Consider the following 19,263-nt stretch of genomic DNA (forward strand, 5'->3'; position numbering starts at 1 on the left):
TCCGTATAAACTTCACCCAGATCCACTAATGGTTAACATTTTGCCTCCTTTGCTTTATCTGGGTCTTTGGGCAAAGAAGGAGGGGAGGAGCGAGACGGAGACTGTATTTTTTAGATAGATTTCCAAAAAGTGGAAAGATAAGGCATAGATCTTAGAACCAGCAAACCTGTTCTTTCAAAATAAACCTTCACTGGCACTCTAAATAAAATATAGAAAGTGATTTATACATTTTATTATTTTTTTTTCAAAAAAACTTTTAAGATTTTATTTATTTGACAGAGAGAGGCACAGTGAGAGAGGGAACACAAGGGGGAGAGGGAGAGGGAGAAGCAGGCTTCCCTCCGAGCAGGGAGCCTGGGGCGGGGCTCGATCCCAGCACCCTGGGATCATGATCTGAGCAGAAGACAGACGCTTAATGACTGAGCCACCCGGGCGCCCCCCTTTAGTCTCTATTTTAAAGACGAAATCCCCCAGGGGCTCTTGGCTGGCTGTTGGTAGAGCATGCGACTCCTGATCTTGGGGTAGTGAGTCCAAGCCCCAGGTTGGATGCAGAGATTACTTAAAGGGAAAAAAAAAGATGAAATCCCCTAAAAGAGTCTTTTCAGAAATTCTATCAACAGAACAGCAGTTCTCAACCTGCATCATAAGAAGTCCAAAAATTTACATATACACCAAGCACTGATGGCAGTATTTTTTAAATACTGTTATTGTAATACATTTTAAAATCCTATATATTTAAAAACAAATCTGGGGGCGCCTGGGTGGCTCAGTTGGTTAAGCGACTGCCTTCGGCTCAGGTCATGATCCCGGGGTCCTGGGATCGAGTCCCGCATCGGGCTCCCTGTTCTGCGGGGAGCCTGCTTCTCCCTCTCCCACTCCCCCTGCTTGTGTTCTCTCTCTCGCTGTGTCTCTCTCTGTCAAATAAATAAATAAAATCTTTAAAAACAAAAACAAAAACAAAAACAAATCTGAATTCACAGTAGCTTTTGGTCAAGACAGAATTATTTACTGAAAGCATACTTAGTAACATGTGATAAGTCACGATATTTTGCTGTTAAAAAGGGCTTTTACAAAAAGGACAAATTTATGGAGAACCTGTCATATAATACATGCAAGACCAGGACATTAGGAATTAAGTCACAAGTATATTCCATGGCAGAAAAACATTTTTATTGTTTTAATAATAAAAGACAATATAAAAATAAAAATTCAGTTGACACAAGTTTATCTTCTGCAAAAAACCGGCCTGAGCTCAGCCAAGCCCCCAACTAGGTTCAGTGAACGTCAGGGATGGGGGGACCGTCCTTCTCGGTCTTAGTGGCCGCCCCCACAGTGAGTGGCCTCAGGTCAGTTCCGTGAGTCTTCGAGGAAGTGGGAGCTTGCACCAAATGCAAGTCGACTGTGTCAGTAAGCACGCAGTCTAGCTCGACTGGTGCATTTTCCTTCCGAGCCAGACTTCTGGATGCAGGACGCTGTGCTGGCCTTCAGCGGAGGCAGGCACCTGGATTAGAACGGACCGCTCCCGCAGAGAAAGTGGGGGCTCTCGGGTAGCGCGCGCTGTTCTCTGCTGACGAGGTTCAGAACCGGCTGGAAGGCATGGGTGTGGTGTGGCCGTCAGTGGGCTCGACAGGCACGGGGGAGGCCAGCCAACAGGCGTCTGTGTTCCTTGTGCGTTCAAGACTTGAGCCATTAGTTTAGGGCGCACACGGAGACGCTCACGACTTCACGTGGTCATTTCTAAACACACACTGCTGTCGGGCCATGTAAAGATAGTGTTTGAAAGTCTGCGACAAAGGGGAGCTTGCGCGGGAGCGGCCTCACTCAGGCCAAGTGACCACTCTGCGGGACCGTGAGCTGCCGGGCATGTGTGGATGCTGCAGAAAATCCTACTCTACACACACATTTTGATGACTTTTCAGTAACTGAGGTGACATTTAACTCAAGTTCGCAGCATTTAAGACAGAGAAGCAAAGTCTAAGAGCTGGAGAACAGACGTTCGTCGATCTATGCCTTCTCAGAACCAGCCAGAGTTGACGGGACTCGTGGGGCGTGTCTTCACTAGCTAAACGTCCGTTCCTCGCCGGCGGCAGTTCTGTTTTATTCGCACGCACTCCTCCTAGAACCTAGCTCAGACGCACACCCATCACGCATCCGGTATCTGTCTGGCGACTCCAGAATTGCTTAGTACCGTGTTTCACACCCTGGAGCCGATGCGTGTGAGTGACGGACACACGCAGGAGGCGTCCTTCGCCACGTCAAAAGTTCGGGCAAGTGCCGGTGGGCAGCTTCTGCACGTACCACGCAGTGTACGTCAACTGTTCACTTCTGCAACACACTTGCACTCCCAGTATTTGAAATAATCAGTCAAACACCAGGTACCACATTTAACTGGTGGTTTTTGAACTCCAAGTCAACACATAACGAAGATAAAAAACGCCGTCAATTTCTTTATAACTGCACCCTCTAGTGGACTGTTTGTCTATTAAAAAATAAGACCATCACACACGGGATCCCACCCGCACCCCAGCCAGTCTCTGCTTAGAGAACCTGCTTGGCGTCTGCCTGTCCTTCCCTCCCTGTGTTCTCCCCACCCCGTTCTACAACTAGATAGGTGAAAACAGTTTAAAAAATACAATATAACCTTGAATTTAGAAACTATCTAAAACATAGTATCTTAAACACAACAGACTGTGGCCTAGCTCCACCAAGCTTACACACCTGGTCGTCCGAGTAATGAGCCTTTTGGGTTTAAAAAGACATTTTCAGACAAATGACCACCCGCTCCTCTCCTTTCCTGGACTACATTCTCAGGGAAGCCTTGCCTTGCAGAAACTTAGTTGAAAGGTCGGCCCTCTCTCTCAGCATGCTGGCCTCCTCCACGCTTGTGTTCACCTGTGCGCTCCTCAACAGGAAGTGGCTGATGAAGAGCTTCAGACCTTCTCTCAACAAGCCCAGCTTTGGGTTGTCAGACACTCTGGAAGGGAGGCGCATAAACGTGCATCAGTGATGAGCTAGTCTCTCCAGACTGCAGTTTCTAGGAATCTCCAATTGGGAGGCATAACCTAATTGCTTTTAAAAATAGAATTCTCGGGCGCCTGGGTGGCTCAGTCATTAAGCGTCTGCCTTCGGCTCAGGTCATGATCCCAGGGTCCTGGGATTGAGTCCCACATCGGGTTCCCTGCTCGGCAGGAAGCCTGCTTCTCCCTCTCCCACTCCCCCTGCTTGTGTTCCTGCTCTCGCTATCTCTCTCCCTGTCAAATAAATAAATAAAAATAAAAATAAAAAAAAATAGAATTCTCAATTAAGAGCTTAACAACATATTCTACGTGTTAGAAATCATCATTAGTTTGCTATTAGGCAAGTTTCATGTTCCCCAAATTGAATGCGTAAGATATCCGCGTAAAATGAAAACTGAAAATAAGGTATTAAGCTGCACCGAATGTGTAACAACCTTGCTTTTTCTAAGTCAACATAAGTGAAAATAATTCTCTTCTTCTCTTTTCCATATGTTTTAACAAAATAAGCTGGGAACATACCTTGCAAAAATTGAACCAAGGTCTTCAACTTCTGTTTCCATTAAGAGAATATGTAACACTTTTCGTAAAAAGTGGACTCTGGGTTTATCCAATTCACTGAACTCAACTACCTAATCAGAGTCAGGACAGACAGAACAAGTCACGTTTAGTCAATTTTTTCAATAATTTCTAAAAATAGAGTAAAAAATCACCCGCCCCCTTTAAGTGAGACCGTTTCCAGCTACAGAAGATGAAGTGCTGCGGGCGGGCAAGGGCGTGGGGCCACGGGGTCTCGTGCGCTCTACAGCGGAGGGGTTTGCACACCGCTGTCGAGAGCAACCTGCCCCTGCAGAGTTTCCATGAATCAGGAATTTAATCCTAGAACTGAAACATACTTACCTCCATGCCTTAGAGAAACTACCCCCTAATTAAAACCATACATAGAAAATTTGGATCTAGGTGGAAAAATAACTCATAGACGTTCTCTAAGAATTACACATAAATTTTGATACACTTACACAATGCAATATTGCACAGAAGTGATAAATCAGAGAACAGAATCACAGATATTAATGTGGATATATTTCAAACTCATGTTGACTTAAAGAACTGTGAGAGGATATTCGGAGCGTGGGGACAGGATGCTGCTGTCCACACGGAGGGTGACGGTGTGTGAAATGAGAGACGTGCCATCTGAGGGAAGAGTTCAAAGCACGCCTGAGAACCAGAGAGGGCCCTGTGAATGGGTGGTGGTGGTGGGGGGGGAGCGAGGACCCTGGGACAAGCTTCAAGGACATCTCCAGGTTCTACTGAATCTAGAGAAACACCGTATCCTCTTCCATTCAGAGCTCAAAACTTGAGTGAACTGCAAGCAAGATCTAGTCCAGCAATGAGAAGGCATGTCCTTTCCACGCTTTATAGTACTCTCATTTTTGGCTCAGTGGCCCAAACCTAGTCCCACACCCCAAAGAGGCACAGAGCAAACCCACCTCAGTGCCCTGGTGGACGGACACAAGCGCATAAACAGGAGACCACACCTGCAGCGTCTGCAGGTCAGGAAGCACGAGGCACAGAAGCCCGGGCCCAGCACTCTCTCTGGCCCTCAGCTTCCCTCACTGTCCCCGTTTTTAGGATGCCCAGGCCCCAGTGGTCCCGCTGTCCAGGCCTGACGGCCACCTGGACTCCACATCCTCTGTCTAGGTTCTCCTGTCCACTCCAGACCAACAGCAGGGCACCTGCACCTCACTGGCTCGGATGCGATGCAGAAACACGGCAGGGCTGGGGTACGGGGGGGTCGCCCATCAGAGGGAGAAGCAGAGAGTCCTGCACCACAGCTCACCTGCTCCTAGGCCTCCCCATCCCCCTCCCGACTTAGCAGCGGCCAATGGAGGATTGAGAACTAGGACCTCCATGTGAACCCAAAGTGCAAACGAGATTCTTGGAGATGAGCAGAACAACTGTAACCGTGCCTTTGTTTACTCGGTACATTTACGCGGCAAGCTACGCTGGCTACCTTCTAGGATGGCCAGGGCGTTACAAACACACTTTCCAGGTAAGTCAGAATCTAAGGAAAGGCATTTTCTTAAGGTACCAAATATAAACAATTATACTATCATTTTCATTGCTTTTAATAATTTCATCCATGATACAAACCTTTAAAATAGAAAGTGGAAGTGATTTCGTCTTCAACAAGTGGGCTACCAGGTGAACCAAATTAGAGAAATTAGTGGCTGGCAAATTTTCTAAGTCCCGAAATTTATCCCAAATGCTGAACTGGAAAGTCATCTAATAGAACAATTGAAAAAGAAGAAGGAAGAGTCACAATGCAGCCCACTGTTAGAACAAGTCGCTCAGGACGTAATCCAGACGGATTCTACCGCTCATCTGCTTGTAGTGTCTTCAAAGTCAAGTCAGGATGAGCCAGGAGCAACACACCCTCCATTCCTACACACAGTGCCACAGTAATTTCTTTCTCTTGAGGGTTTTCCCCTCCAACCGGCAGAAATGTTGAGAAAGATCAGAGAAGGCTGGTGCCACCTAAGAATAAGGAGGCACTCCCCCGGGGACAGGGGCCACACGACACCCTCCTCTGCCACAGGAAAAGGGCCCGGCACCCTCTGCCCTGGTCACTCCGCCTCTGCAACGCCCCCCTGCTCTCCCCGAGGGGGCCTGGCCGCGGGCGTGGGCCCTGGGACTGTCCCCCTGCACACAGAGCTCGGCCCAGGCTGGACGCCTCACTCGGCGCTCGTTCCCAGTGAGCGGAGCCAGAGAGAATGTCCAGGAAGACAGCGGAGCACAGATGACTTGGCGGGCTGCTAGCGGGTTACCTGGAACCTCCTGTGGTGTTCACAGAACTTGCCAGCCAGGAATGCGTAGAAAGGGTTGAAGGTTTTCTCCTGAAGGCAGCAATCCACGAGGACATGAACGATCTCCCGCTCCTGCTGGTCCTTCAGCCCAAGCCTGCAAAACAGAGACGGCGAGGAGTGAGACATCTGTGAGGAGAGCACATCCTGCCTGGCAGTTTGGTTCAAAGGGGATGGAGGAGAGGAGGTGGGAGTCACAAGACTCCCACCTCGCGCCCGGGTATTCTGCATCTGAAGCACATAAAGGAGAATCACTATCGGATTTGCTGAGAAAGTTTGTGAAGGTACACAGGTACTTTTAATATCCTTTTATTTATTTATTTATTTTAAAGATTTTATTTATTTATTTGACAGAGAGACACAACACAAGCAGGGGGAGGGGGAGAGGGAGAAGCAGGCTCCCCGCAGAGCAGGGAGCCGGATGCGGGACTCGATCCCAGCACCCCGGGATCATGACCTGAGCCGAAGGCAGACGCTTGACGACTGAGCCACCCAGGCGCCCCTTTTTAATATCCTTTTACAACTAATTACAGAAACTACACCAGGAAATTTTAATTTAGAAGTAATCAAAAACACAACCTCAATATGAGAATTTTAAGCAATTTAAGACAACCAACAGTCACTGTCACTAATCAGTTGGTCACCTAATACTTTTAATCAAAATATATCAGAAAATGTTTTGGAACTACCAGTGGCCAGTCAGCAGGAGCAAGACTGCTGACTAGTGCATGCCTGGACCCAGGGAAGGAGGAGAGAGAGGACAGCCCAGCTGCCCCGGGCAGCATCTGACCCAACCCTCCGGGACGCAAAACCCAACTGTGCGCATTTCTCAAACAACATCTAATCAAAGTGTTTGCACTAATGCTTACTTCAGAAGCTTCTCAAACGCGTCCAGAAAATCTTCACTAGTCATTACTGTACAGAAAATGTTTCTCCTGACGTCAGTGTTCATTCTCTGCTTTCGGGCAAGTTCTAGCATCTTCCCGCTAACCTGAAAGAGGAGCAATTTAGGCACAGACCACAAGCATGCTTCAAGGAAGAGTTACTCTGGTCTACTGTGATCAGGAAGTTTCTAGAAGAGAACACGTATTCCTCCATGGCTTTACCGAAGACTAATTCTAAGTTACGAAGATTAATTTTAAGTTACGTGGAAATACATGTATGTGAGTGCTAAATCTTTATTCTTGGGTACACTCCCATGAAGAGAAAACCAAAGCAAGAGACGAAGCAAGGCACGAGAGGAGAAAACCGCCTGATTCGGGGGAGCGTCTCAGGAGCAGCACGACCTGTCAGTCCGGGCAATGAGGACATAAATTAAAAGTGGCCACAGCCAGAAGAGCCAGGACGACAAGGTGTGACATGGGATCCTGAGACAAAAAACGGTATTAGGAGAAAAATGAAGGATATCTGAATAACATATGGACTTTAGTTAATAATCAAATACGAAGAAATACAAAGAATTCCAACAATTTGAAATCCGAGCCTAATAGACCAGAAGCCACACCTCCTGGGAAACTGTCTACCTCTCAAGGCTGCCGTCTGCAAGCTGACTGTCCGGGTTTTCCTACGCTCCCCTCATTCCACTCACTTTTAAGTCCTCTACGTATGCTATTTTGGGACTGAAACCACAGAAATGGAATGGAATCGTATCATACAACAAAGGGTTTCCATAAAGTCTCTGCAGACACGCACGCCAGGACATCTCGTAACGTGCAAGGGATCAGGCGGCTCCTGCAGGGCAGGCCGCGGGACACCGGGGGACCGCGCAGGGCTCTCATACCGTCCCCGAGGGCTGCTTCTCCAGGACCTTCTGCTGACTGTTGTCAATCATAGGAGCGCCGCTCCACGCGGACCCCACGATCCACCAGCGCCCGGTCTGCTCGGCGCTCAGGATGCCATCCCAGGAGATGCGGAGCCGAGTGTCCGTGTCGGAGCTAGCGCTCTGTACCTGACAGAAAGGAGCCAGTCAAACAGTGCTGTTGGCTCCTGGCGGGCACCACCGTCACCCTCGGGCTTCTCTCGCGTCTGACCCTGAACATTGTGCTGAGTCCCTGACAGCTGGGACAGTGAGCCAGTTTGGAATAATGCCGCAGGTGGAGGGAAACTCAGTGCTCCTGTCTGAGGTCTGTGGGTCTGTCACCCCACATGCCGCTGTCTTTGGAAAGCTGTCACACCAGGGAGGAGGCTCGGACGCAGGCCCCGAGGAGAGCTGCCTGGAGCTGGTGGTGAGACCTTGTCCAGGAGCGCCTGGGGTTTGCCGAGCCAACGATTCCAGAGCTGCCCAGAGCCAGGGCCGAGGGACCCCCTGGCTGGGGATGGCGGTGGGTCTCGGCTGCGGCCCCACATCAGGAGTACCCAGGGAGCTTCAACAGGTGAGCCCCCAGCACCCCCACGTGGACGTCACTGGTCTGGGTGGGACCCCGGCCTGAGCCCTCCTTCAAAGCGGTCAGTTGTACTGCACGGCCGAGTTGAGGGCCACAGGCTAAGTGCTGGGAACGCTGGATTCAGAAGGACGGCCCCGCACCCAGACCACTCCGAGGGTCTCTGCACAGAAATGGGACATTTCCTCTCAGGCAGGATCCTGGAACTCTTAGTAACCAGACACGGCACCTGACTTAGAGCTCCAACTGCCTTCCACAGTTTCACGAGTCCATGCAGACACGGGAGCGGGAGATGAGGAAGGGCAAGGGCCTCACCAACGCTCTCTGTAGCTTCCTGAGCTTCTCCACAGGCTCGGGGTCATAGCCCGGGATTTTACGCATGTCATTGTTCTTCAGCACCAACATGGTCTCCAGCATAAACCGAACCTTTAAGAAAACAAAACGGAAGAAACCATTATTTCATACAGCCCGAACAACGGACCCTCTGCCTGGGAAGAACTACACCGGCCACGCACAGGGCCACTGCTGCCGATGGTAAACCAGAGATGGTCTTCCAGGGAAACAGTCGCCGCCAACAGGACCTCCTGTTCAGGACCACATATTTCAGTATGATTGTGCCACCTGGCCTCCCCTGGGACCCTGGGCACCTCCCGAGATCGGACGTCCTCTAGTCAGCCCCCCAACACCTCTGAACCGCCCCTGGCACCCCTCCTGCCCCCGTGGTTTTAGTTACATGATATTTCAACTTCTTCCCCATTCCTGGCCTTCTTACCTTTTTAACTTTTAAATTGAAAGCGTCATAATTAGAGAAAAGTTGCAAAAACAATAAAAAAGAATTTTTGCATACCTTTCTCTGAGATTTCCCCAAATACTTATTTACTGAGATCTAACTCACACACCATAAACCTCACTTGTTTAAAAGTGCACACTGAGCACGTTCAGGGGTGTGCAGGTACCAGGATCAATTTCAGAACATCTTCGTCGTCCCCAGGAAGAAACCCCAAACCTATCATGGGCACTCCCCATCCCCCCATCCCTGGGCAACAGAGGCTACTTCCTGCCTCTGCTGACTTCGTGTTTTAAGCCTGGCCTCTGAGCATTCAACCAGGGACAACTGCTTCCTTGGGACACTCTGGGACCTGGCTCCAGAAGCCTCGTCCTGTTCCTCTTCCCCTCGACAACACAGCTGAATGCTGGTGCTCTGAAACCTCGGGGCTCTGTCCACACCCCACTGCACGCTAGCAGTTCCCCAGCCTGCACAGATCCTGAGACCGCACCTCTTCATTTCAGGATTTCCAGAGCGGGCCTGTTTTCCTCCTGAGTCTGTCTCCTCCTACTGCCCTGCTGTCCACCAGGGGTAACCCTGGCCCTTCCTGCCCTTCACACCGCCCTTCCCTCCAGCCCACGCCCTCCGGTCACCTCTAACTCCTAACCCCACACCCACTGCTACGATGCTAAGGCTCCCTGCCAGACCACTGTGGTGGCGTCTCCCCGCCCCGCCCACCTCCCCCTTTTCTTGGTGTAAAGTGCCATGGAAACAGCATACGTCATTTACCTGCTCAGCTCTCTTCAGGTAGGGCCTCTTAAAATCCCAAGCCCCTGAAAGGGTTTACAAGGCCTCCTGAGGCCAGCCTCTGCCCGTTCCTCCTGCCCTGCTCCCCCGTAGGCTCCTGACAGAACACTTCTCTTGTTCCTAGTGACGTCCTCTTCTCCCCTGTGGGCTTCCCAGGGCTCGCCCATGCCTGTCAACCGGCAGGTAAGGTGGGAGCCACAATCAGCCCCCACTTCCTCGATGGGGAAACCAAGGCTTGGAAGACCCAGGGCCCATCACTGTTAAGCAGCAGAGCGGAAAATCCAAGAGTGCTGATGCCTGAGGCCCATATGCCACACAGCCCTCCTCAGTAAATATTGTTTGAATGCATCAACGTTAAAGGAATGGATTCTTCAATTCACAGAATACCTGAGTTCTTAGCAGAAAACCAAAGTTCACTCACATACGGATTCATGATAAAGCCACAAAACCTGATGAGGCAGAAGACAATGGGGATCACTAAGAAATTAAATGCAATTTTACCCCAAATACTTATTTTTAAGCTCTGGTCAATGTGTGAGCACTCAGGCAGCAGGTCAGGCGTACCCTGGTCTGGTCCTGGAACTTGCCACTGGCCTCGCTGGCTTTGGCCTGGGCCTCCACGATCAGTTCCTTAAGTGACAAAGCATCATCTCTTCTCAACAAAAAGCCCACGTTTTTCAGCATTAACAGGGTCAGTTCAATATCTTTTTCTGTGAATGTTCCGATAAGTTTTTTCAAAACGTCGAAGACCAGGCAAGCCTGTACCACGTGGAAGTTATACAAATGGGCGACGATGGTGAGCAAGTTCTCACACTCCTTCCCTTCACCTCCATTCTTATAGATGGCGTCAAACCTCCTCACCACGGCCTCCAAAAAGTGAGCACCGACCTGGACAAAGAAGGCAGAAAAAGTATCACTGCAAACATGTAAAAACCAGACGTTAGCAGCTATTCACAGGGATCCTTCTTCCTCTTTCAACAAGCTAAGATGTATGTTGAAAAAAATCAGTGCTTTTTTTAAGCTGACACATAAAATATACAAACAGTAGGGTATAAACCCCAACATGGCATGAACTCTAAAAACCGAAGTCTGAATGTACAGCGCTATACACGTGGGAGAAGGCCACAGCGAATGGCCCACGGTGATCTGCCGCGGCTCCCAAACCCGAGTACATCCTCTGGTCTTTATCATCAACACGGTCGTATTTTTGGCCAGCAGCCATTCTGGTTCCTTAAAAAAATAAAATTATTAAAAATGTCAAGAACACACCTACAGCTCTAAAAATGTACTGCTATGAACAACACTCATTTCTCCAGCTCAAGTTAAGGCTGAAGGGGGACAGAAGCAGGGGGCTCGGTGCTGGCAGGGAGGGACGTCAGCACACCGGCCACGAAATGACCACCTGAAACGTGGACGAGGAAGAATACTGTACTCAAATATGACCTGAAGAGAAATCAGAACTCTGCAGATAGCAAGAAAAATTCAGGCATAAAACATATATAGGTATGTTTTCAATCACATGAGTAGAATAATTATGTTAGCATTCTTTAAAACTTTAGATTCCAGTTAGTATCTTCAAAATAAAATATAACTTAGTATGACTTCTATTTTTTAACATGTTATTTTTCAGTAATCTGCACACTCAACATGGTGCTGGAACTTACAGCCCTGAGATTAAGAGTCCCACGCACCACCGACTGAGACAGCCAGACGCCCCTACTTAGGATAACATTTAAAAATACGAATAACGTTCATGTTGCTGAAGTTACTTGAGAATATACATTAATTCTGACTTGGGGAATTTAACACAGATCTGCACAGACCTGATTTTTATTTCTAAATGACTGAGAAGCAGTTCAGTAACTGACAACATGGGCTTCGCTAGACTCTCCCCTTCCATGAATTCCCGTGAGCAAGTTTTTCTCATAGAACTGCAAGCAGCATGCTGGCACTAGTCCCGGGAGCGCGTCACCCGCTAGAAGTGCTAGTGGGCCCTGTTAGCCAACTACCGTAACAGCTTCCCATGGAACGAGTCAGCTCAGATGTCCTTCGCGCTGTTAGCAGAGGCTTGAATAAGGAGGACCAATAACCTCCTGTGTTCAAGTCCAGTGAATCCCTGCATGTTGTGGGCGGTCAGGGCCTACAGCTCTTACTGTAACTCAAACTACTGTCCCTATGAGAATCCTCTTGATTACGAAGTACACGGCGTGAGGCGGGAGGACGGGGGGTGCTCTTAAAGCCCTCTAATAATGGCACTGAATCATGGCACTCCCGGGGCACCAGGAATGGCATCCGGTGACTCTGTCACACTTCATAACGAAGAGAAGAGACTCGCAGTGTCTTATGTGAAAATGAGGACAGCTCTTAGAAATAAAACAATTGCTTCAGAAGGGAGATTCTCTAAACAGCTGGCACAGACGTCACAGAGGAGAGTCCTGCTGCCCAGAAGACTCGGGGCCTGTGTCTCTCTGTCCCCACCTCCCAACACCCAGAAGATCCTAGAATCGGCACCTTCCAAACCTCACAGGCTGTGACTGCTGCTAGATGGGAAAGCCTGGTTCCAAAGTTGTCTACGGAGAGCGATGTAGCCTGCAGGGACAGGACAGGCTGTGAGGAGAAGAGACTTTCAACCTGAAAACTTCCCGCTTCAGGCAGAAGTTAGGATGACTAGCACTTCCTATAGGCCAAGGCCCCGAATACGCTCGCTGCATGTAGAACCCGCTAAACCGACGCTACACAGGAAGACACTGGCGCAGAGACTGCCAGGTGACAGGGGCCTTGTGGCAGCCGCAGGCGACGTCTCCCCACATCACGCACCGCTTTCATGGCAGAACCTCTAGCGGCACGGAGGACACGGAGTCTAGCAAGTCTGTGGCCGTTAAAGTGAGCCCTGCGCAGGCCTGCTCTGCAAGACTCCAGTGAGTTCTGGGAGCAACGACGAACAGAACGAGGGGAAAAGAGTGCAGACCTGGGTACTGACAACAGCTCCAGACGGGTCTGCAGCTGCCACGTGGCTCAGCGCACGGTTCCCCCAGGCTCTGCTGTGGGTGTGAAGTGCGGCTGCCCACCTGCTCTCCGGGCCCTGCCGGGAACTGAGAGGACAGGAGGAAGGGAGGCACAAGTGTGCCCACCTCCCCAAGGGCCAGGCTGTCCTCTCCGGGGGGGAGGGTGATCAGGAAGCAAAGAAACCAAACCACCATGAAAGATACTGCCCCACAGAAAGACCCACAGGGTCAGTGAGTTCTTCTGTATGAACGTCACCTGGGACAAGGAAGCCCTACTCACGAATCGTCCATTCATTCCCGAGCCTCAGTATAAAGTCCTGCGATGAGAGCGGTTTCCTCCAACAACCCTGGGAAAGGCCACACCGGGGGACGGAACAATGCTTGGAGGCTGTGACTCACCGTATGAGGTGACAGAAGACGCCTTTCTATCAGAACCAGAGCCAGCACCACACAGCCTCCCTGACGCTAACCCAGAGGGCCACTGAGCAAGGACAAAGGGCACAAGATGAAGGGGGACAAGGACTCGCTTGGCAGCACCTATCTGGTACCAGGCATCATGCAGGTGCTTTATGTGCGCGGCCCGACTGAGTCCTGATAAAGGCCCCGCTTCACAGAGGAGGGCGCGGGAGGGAGGGTCCGGGCCCATCTGGAGGGGGCGCAGGCGGCCCCGAGCCTCAGCCCTGTCACAGGTGTCCCTCACTTAATTAAATCTGGGTTTACCTCCCGTGCTGCTGGCCTTCTCACTTCCGAAAGAGTGCTCTCCACCCAGCATGAATACCCGAGTAGTAACACCATCGGGAGCACTGTGTTCCGAATATCTGAAACAAGTCCCTGTTAGAGTTGGAATACGAAGCACATGAAGGCAAGTCCAAAATGTCAGTCCAGAGAAAAATAAGTGATGAAGGCACGTTAGAATGGACCAAACGCAAAATCAAGTGTTCACGTGACAGAGACACACACGACCCACCATATGGAGCCCACCGTGACGCACAGCGCAGGGGAAGGGAGCCCTACCTCAATCCCGACCGTGTGGTGGAGAACGCTGAGCAGGAGCACGTGTTCCATCACCAGCCTGCTGGGCATGGCGGTGTCCGGGGCACAGGCGCTCAGGAGGGCGTCCGTCAGGGTGTCGTTCATGTCCTTCCGGCTGTGGGCCATGTACAGCCCCTCCAGCTGCCCGCTTACGGAGGCCATGCTCGGCTCACTCAACCTGCAGAATGGCAGCGCGCCTCACATCAGGAATGAGGTTTTAGGTCGAGTTCAAAAAACGCGAGTCATCAATACTACCAATACCCCCTATGTCACATTCACATTTAAGCCATGAACAGCTTTTATCTCGCCCGATAACCCAGCATATACTGGCCGTAATAGCCCCTAATCCTCTGGAATCCTGCAGTTCCCCAAATGCTGTCTTTCCACTTGAAACTTGGCCCTGGGGAAGCACACACAGGACCCCTTAAGACCACGGAGACTGCGATGATGACAGTCCACTGGAATCCTGATCCAGGCTCCCAGGCAGAGGCAGGGAAGCATCCTTACTTAGCACATCAGTATGTGCTGTTGGGAAAAAGTCCAACTTTTCCACTTTTTGGCTAGTGGCCAGCATAAAAATCTTTAGTTCCCACACTGAGAAAAGGTTGCTCCACTTGGTAGAGGGGAAGGATGGATATGCACCTGGAAGACTATCGCTGCACCTATGCGAACACTGAGCATTCAAACAGCATGCATGTTTGGTAAAAGTCGAGGATGTACAGTGTTCTGTTTTTGTTTCTAAATTTTTTTAGGGGCGCCTGGGTGGCTCAGTCAGTTAAGCATCTGCCTTCGGCTCAGGTCATGATCCTGGGGCCCTGGGATCAAGTCCCGCGTCGGGCTCCCTGCTCAGCGGGGGAGTCTGCTTGTCCCTCTCCCTCTGCCCCTTCTCCCTCACTCGTGTGCACACATGTGCACTCACTCTCTCTCTCTCAACATCTTAAAAAAGTTTTTTTTAAAAGATCTATTTATTTGAGAGAAAGAGACTGCAAGTGCCCACAGGAGTGAGTGCGGGGGAGGGGCAGAGGGAGAGGAAGACCGCATCTTTTCTTTTTTTTAATATTTTATTTATTTATTTGACAGCATAAGCAAGGGGATCAGCAGGGGGAGAGGGAGAAGCAGACTCCCCGCCGAGCAAGGAGCCCGATGCAGGACTCAATCCCAGGACCCTGGGATCAGGACCTGAGCTGAAGGCAGACGCTTAACCGACTGAGCCACCCAGGCGCCCCAGGAAGACAGCATCTTAAGCAGACTCCCGCTGAGTGCAGAGACCGACGTGGGGCTCGATCTCAGGACCCTAAGGTCATGACCTGAGCCGAAATCAAGAGTCAGACGCTCAACTGACTGAGCCACCCAGGCGCTCTGGAAAGAGTGTTTTGTTTTCAAAACAAAGCAGTGGGTTCGGCGGGGAGGACTGGGTGTGGCCACAAAGGCTAGCAGGAAAGCCATGTGGTGCTGGGAAGGTCCTGTCTTCACTGTGGGCAGGGACCTGATGCTTCCTGCTGCAGAGGACGCACACACGTGCTACCACAAGGAATGAGCAAAGGGGGCCGCAGACCACATTCCTGGGCCAGAGTGCCACCGCAGGGGGAGGACAGGCCCTGCCAGCCCTGTTCCTGGGACTTCTCAGAACAACCACGAGGGCACCTGCATGGCTTTCAGACTCTGAAGGGTTCAAAGTACCAAATGGAAAAGGTGGGCTTCCTGCTTTTCAGGGGACAGACCTGGCCACAGCAGGACAGAAACAGAGAGGGGCCGATCAACCACCACAGCCCCGCCACCCCATCGCTTACAGTCTAATTCCTGGGAAAGTTTCTGTAAGTTTAGAATAAACAGATGGGCTCTTGGCACAGCATGGGATGGCAATGGGCGAGGTTACCTGTTGATCAGACCTCTGACGTGTTTCTGCAGTCTCTCCAGTCCCTCCTTTTTCTGACCACCCGCTGTTTCCTCAGCTTGCCTCACGTGAGGGGGGATGTACTTGCCGTTGTTTTCACAAAGACTCTGCTTGAAAGGACAGAATTACAAAAATTTAACACTGAACAAGTTCCTCTTCTCTGCCTGCTACGTTCATATTTACGTATCAGAGTCCCAAGGACGGGCAGAAGTTGTAACTACTGACTGACCACTGTGACTTAATCCACATAAAAAATTCCCCGAGTGCCCTGGGGAGTCCTGAGCGAGGGCTCCCCTCACCAGCCCGCGGGGGGTCACCCTTGCCGTGACTATCAGAGTGTGTTCTCATCCTGTTCTCCACTCTGTGCCTCTTCAGACCTGGCCGCGCCCCCCGGCAGCTGCCCACCAGAGCTCTCCCCTCTGCACTTGCCCAGGCTCGATTTATGGCCAGCACAGCAGTACAGGAACACCTCAATTACACGCACCACCGGTTCTGGAGGAGGAGTGTCCTAAAATAACTTCAAACTTGTTCAAAACTAACACGTAAGTATACATGACAAAATCAAAATCAATCCATTGCTCACTATGTCCTAGATCATCCACGTGCAAGGTTACAAATCATTACCACTGGTATCGTACCAACCCTCCCTGGGCACCTAAGTGAGGGCTTTAGGAGACAAACATTTGTAAGGCATGATCCATGCTGTTAGGGAGTTTAAACTTAGTTGGAGAAATCACATTTATGTACATAGAAACCGTTGCCCTTGAGACACCCATTAGTTCAAACTGTATGCTAATTACACCTCAACAGGCTGTGAAAGAAAAGTTAGGAACAGTCCAAAACAGAAGTTCTAAGAGAGGAGCTGACAGCAGTTTAACACTGCTCGAGAAGTGCCTGCTGCTAAGGCACAGGCCAGAAACGAAAGCCAGTTAGTTCATATACTTAAGGTGGGAAAGACTCCCAGATCTGTCTGACGTGAACAGATAAGCACAAACAGTGAGAAGATGAGGAGGGACCGTGCAGGCAGAAGGAATACATATACTTAGGGGCAGATGAGATGTGAGGAAGGACGTGCGTGCAGTCACAAGGTTGCCTGTCAGGTGCATGCCGAGGTGAAGCTATTTTAATAGCAAGGGGCCCGCCCATGAAGGCCCTGACTGCTCTGTCATGGATTTTGAACTTGATCTTCAATGTACGGCTTTATGCAAGGGAGCGTTAATTGACTAGCTCTGTGTTTCAAAGATTCACTGCAGGAGTAGCTGGACAGGAGAAGGACTAGGCGAGGGCAGAGCCCGGTAGGGGGTCCTGATGTCCTTGCGGTACACATCGGCGGTGGGAACAGAGCAAAGGGGGAGGGCATTCAAAGTCAGGTTTGGACAATGAGGCAGTAACACGGAATGAAGGAGATACCACCTTAGGACAATCAGTGGGAAGGCCATTAACTTTCTGGGATAAAAAGATCTTTAGAGAGGTTTCCTCCTTGAACTCTTTATTATGTAAATTAAAAAACAAAACAGACATAATAACCCAATTCACCCACACTTGGCTCAACAACTACCAATACATCAATAGGTCACTTCTGTCCCACTCTTGCCATCACTTGTTATTTCAGGAAAAACCCCGGAGAATTTAGGTTGTTCGCATGATACCTGATCTGCTGTGTCAGAGTCCTCAGAGGAAGGTTCACTCCTTTCTTCTGCAAAGCGGACTCTCTTTTTGTTCCTCTCCCACGTGGCCCTCCCTTCTGCTGTTTTTTGCTCATCCTCTTCCTCGACCTGTGCTCCGGTTTCTGCTCCCAGCTTGTTCTTCTCTTCTTCCACCTCCTCCTCCTCCTCCCCTTCACCCTCGGTGCCCCTCTCCAAGCCGCTTTCGGGGGCAGTCTGTCCGGCATCCTCCTCCTCCTCCTCACCGCTGCTCCCATACAAGCCACTATTTTTTCCGGATTCCAGGGCTCCCAGGATGTAGTCGAGCCCATCGCGGGCAAAGCTAAGCGGCACGGAGCTACCGTCACCCTTCCTTCTGCGCTTGTTCAAGCCGAGGCATCGCTCCAGCTTCCGGATCTGCCGGTCCTCCTCCTCGTTGGCCGCCAGAAGGGCCCGTTTCCGAGCCGCAGCGGCAGCTGCAGGGGGCCTGGTCGCCCCGGCGGGGCCTCTGGCCTCGGTGCGGGCCCGGGCGCCCGTGGCCTGGGGAGGTCGCAGCCCGTCCCGCGGCGGGGGGGCCCGACGAGCCGGCGGCCGGCCGTCCGCCCGGGGGCCGCTCGCTCCCCCCGCTCCGCCGCCGCCGCCGCCCGGACCCGGGCCCTGCGCGCGGCCCGCAGTGCTCTGAAGCCGGCGCGCCGTCCTCCGGTGCCGCTTCTCCCTCCTCAGCTCCCTGCGGCTTTTCCTGCCGCCCGGCCGCACGCGCGCCCCCGTCCGGGGCCCCGCGGGGCCGCCGGGGATCCCACCCTCGGAGCTCGCCTGCACGAACTCCTCCACCGCTAGCCTCAGCCGCCGCAGGGCCCCGCCTGTGCCGCCCCCCGGCCCGCGGCGTGCCCCGCGTCCCTGCTGCCCATCGGGCCCCCGCCTCCGGCCGCCGCGCCGGCGCGCCCCCCCAGCACTCGCGGACGCGGCCATGTTCCTGGATGCTCCTACTCCGACTTCCGGCCGGGGCGGGACTTCCGGGCAGCGGGCGCTGCGCGGGGCGGGATGGCGCCCCCTGCTGGCGGGAGGGCGGCAGCGCAGGGAACCGCCCGGGAGCCAACGGCGCCTGCTCTCCGAACACTTTGTAACTTTGTAACGGCGTGACACAAATACGTGCTCATTTCATGAATGAAACCTGACGGCTTACGGTAGAGCGGCCTCTTGGCGACCTGCCACAGAAGTGAGCCTAGTTGTCTGCAGGGCGTGACTCTTCAGACGTGTTTGCATCTCATACATCCATAGGGAAAATATTAATGTTGTTTTCTGTGCGTATTTTACGGGGCAACTTCACCCCAGCTTAGTATTCTGAAACTTGCTTATTCCACCCAACCTCGGGCCTTGGGTCTCTCCATGTACGGTGTAATGGCTCACCTCATTATTCATTAGGGTGCCTGGCTTCATGGATGATGTTCCATGATTCCTCTACCAGTACATCTGTCCCGGGATGAAAGTATTGTCTACTAGAGGCTGGGAATGTGACCTTATTGGAAATGGGGTCTTTGCAGCTGTAATCAAGTTAAGAGGAGGTTACACGTGAAACGAATATCACACTGTATGTTAGTTATCCTTCAATTAAAAAAAAAAAAAGAGGTTTTCCTGGATTTCCCAGCGGGAAGTTTGGATGCACGGGGAGAAAGTCACAAAGAAGCGGCTACAAGCCAAGGAATGCCAAGATTTGCGGGAACCAGAGGAGCTGGGAGAGTTCTGGAACAGATTTTCTGCTGGAGCCCCGGGAAGGAAGGAGCCCTGCCTACACCTCGATTTCCCACGTCCAGCTTCAGGACCGAGACTATGAATTTCTGTTGTGTTAAGCCTGCCTGG

The 19,263-nt window shown here is 51.5% G+C and overlaps 1 protein-coding gene across 7 annotated transcripts; it reads right to left on the reverse strand.

Moving 5' to 3' along the window:
- Positions 1-1,148: 1,148 nt before the first annotated feature.
- NOM1 (nucleolar protein with MIF4G domain 1) lies at positions 1,149-18,396 on the reverse strand. 7 transcript variants are annotated; one of them, XR_010406679.1, is made up of 12 exons: positions 17,413-18,396; positions 15,746-15,873; positions 13,852-14,047; positions 10,397-10,720; positions 8,575-8,685; positions 7,659-7,826; positions 6,748-6,869; positions 5,843-5,975; positions 5,169-5,300; positions 3,537-3,646; positions 2,719-2,974; positions 1,149-2,479 (listed from the first exon to the last, which is right to left on the reverse strand). XR_010406679.1 is itself a non-coding variant. In XM_054505123.2 (12 exons), the coding sequence occupies exons 1-12, from the start codon at positions 18,373-18,375 to the stop codon at positions 2,385-2,387; spliced, it is 2,631 nt and encodes an 876-aa protein (XP_054361098.1). In that variant the 5' UTR covers positions 18,376-18,396; the 3' UTR covers positions 1,149-2,384. The 7 variants fall into 7 exon arrangements, 6 of the variants coding, with proteins under 6 accessions (XP_054361098.1, XP_054361099.1, XP_054361097.1 ...); XM_054505123.2 differs by having other exon boundaries at positions 2,823-2,974; positions 15,746-15,870; XM_054505124.2 differs by having other exon boundaries at positions 2,823-2,974; positions 7,659-7,820.
- Between the last annotated feature and the right edge of the window lie 867 nt (positions 18,397-19,263).

This window comes from Mirounga angustirostris, unplaced genomic scaffold (assembly GCF_029215605.1).
Source record: "Mirounga angustirostris isolate CCGP_5_RB_7025 unplaced genomic scaffold, mMirAng1.0.hap1 SCAF_12, whole genome shotgun sequence".
Classification (NCBI taxonomy): domain Eukaryota; kingdom Metazoa; phylum Chordata; class Mammalia; order Carnivora; family Phocidae; genus Mirounga; species Mirounga angustirostris.

Bases quoted from the DNA above. Each gene is read 5' to 3' on its own strand.
- NOM1 (XM_054505122.2), bottom strand. From the start codon at position 18,375: ATGGCCGCGTCCGCGAGTGCTGGGGGGGCGCGCCGGCGCGGCGGCCGG. The intron at 10,721-13,851 runs GTAGGGCTCCCT...TTCTTTGTCCAG, and splicing joins ACCACACGGTCGGGATTGAG to GTCGGTGCTCACTTTTTGGA. The intron at 6,870-7,658 runs GTATGAGAGCCC...CTCCTCTTTCAG, and splicing joins AGAAGCAGCCCTCGGGGACG to GTTAGCGGGAAGATGCTAGA.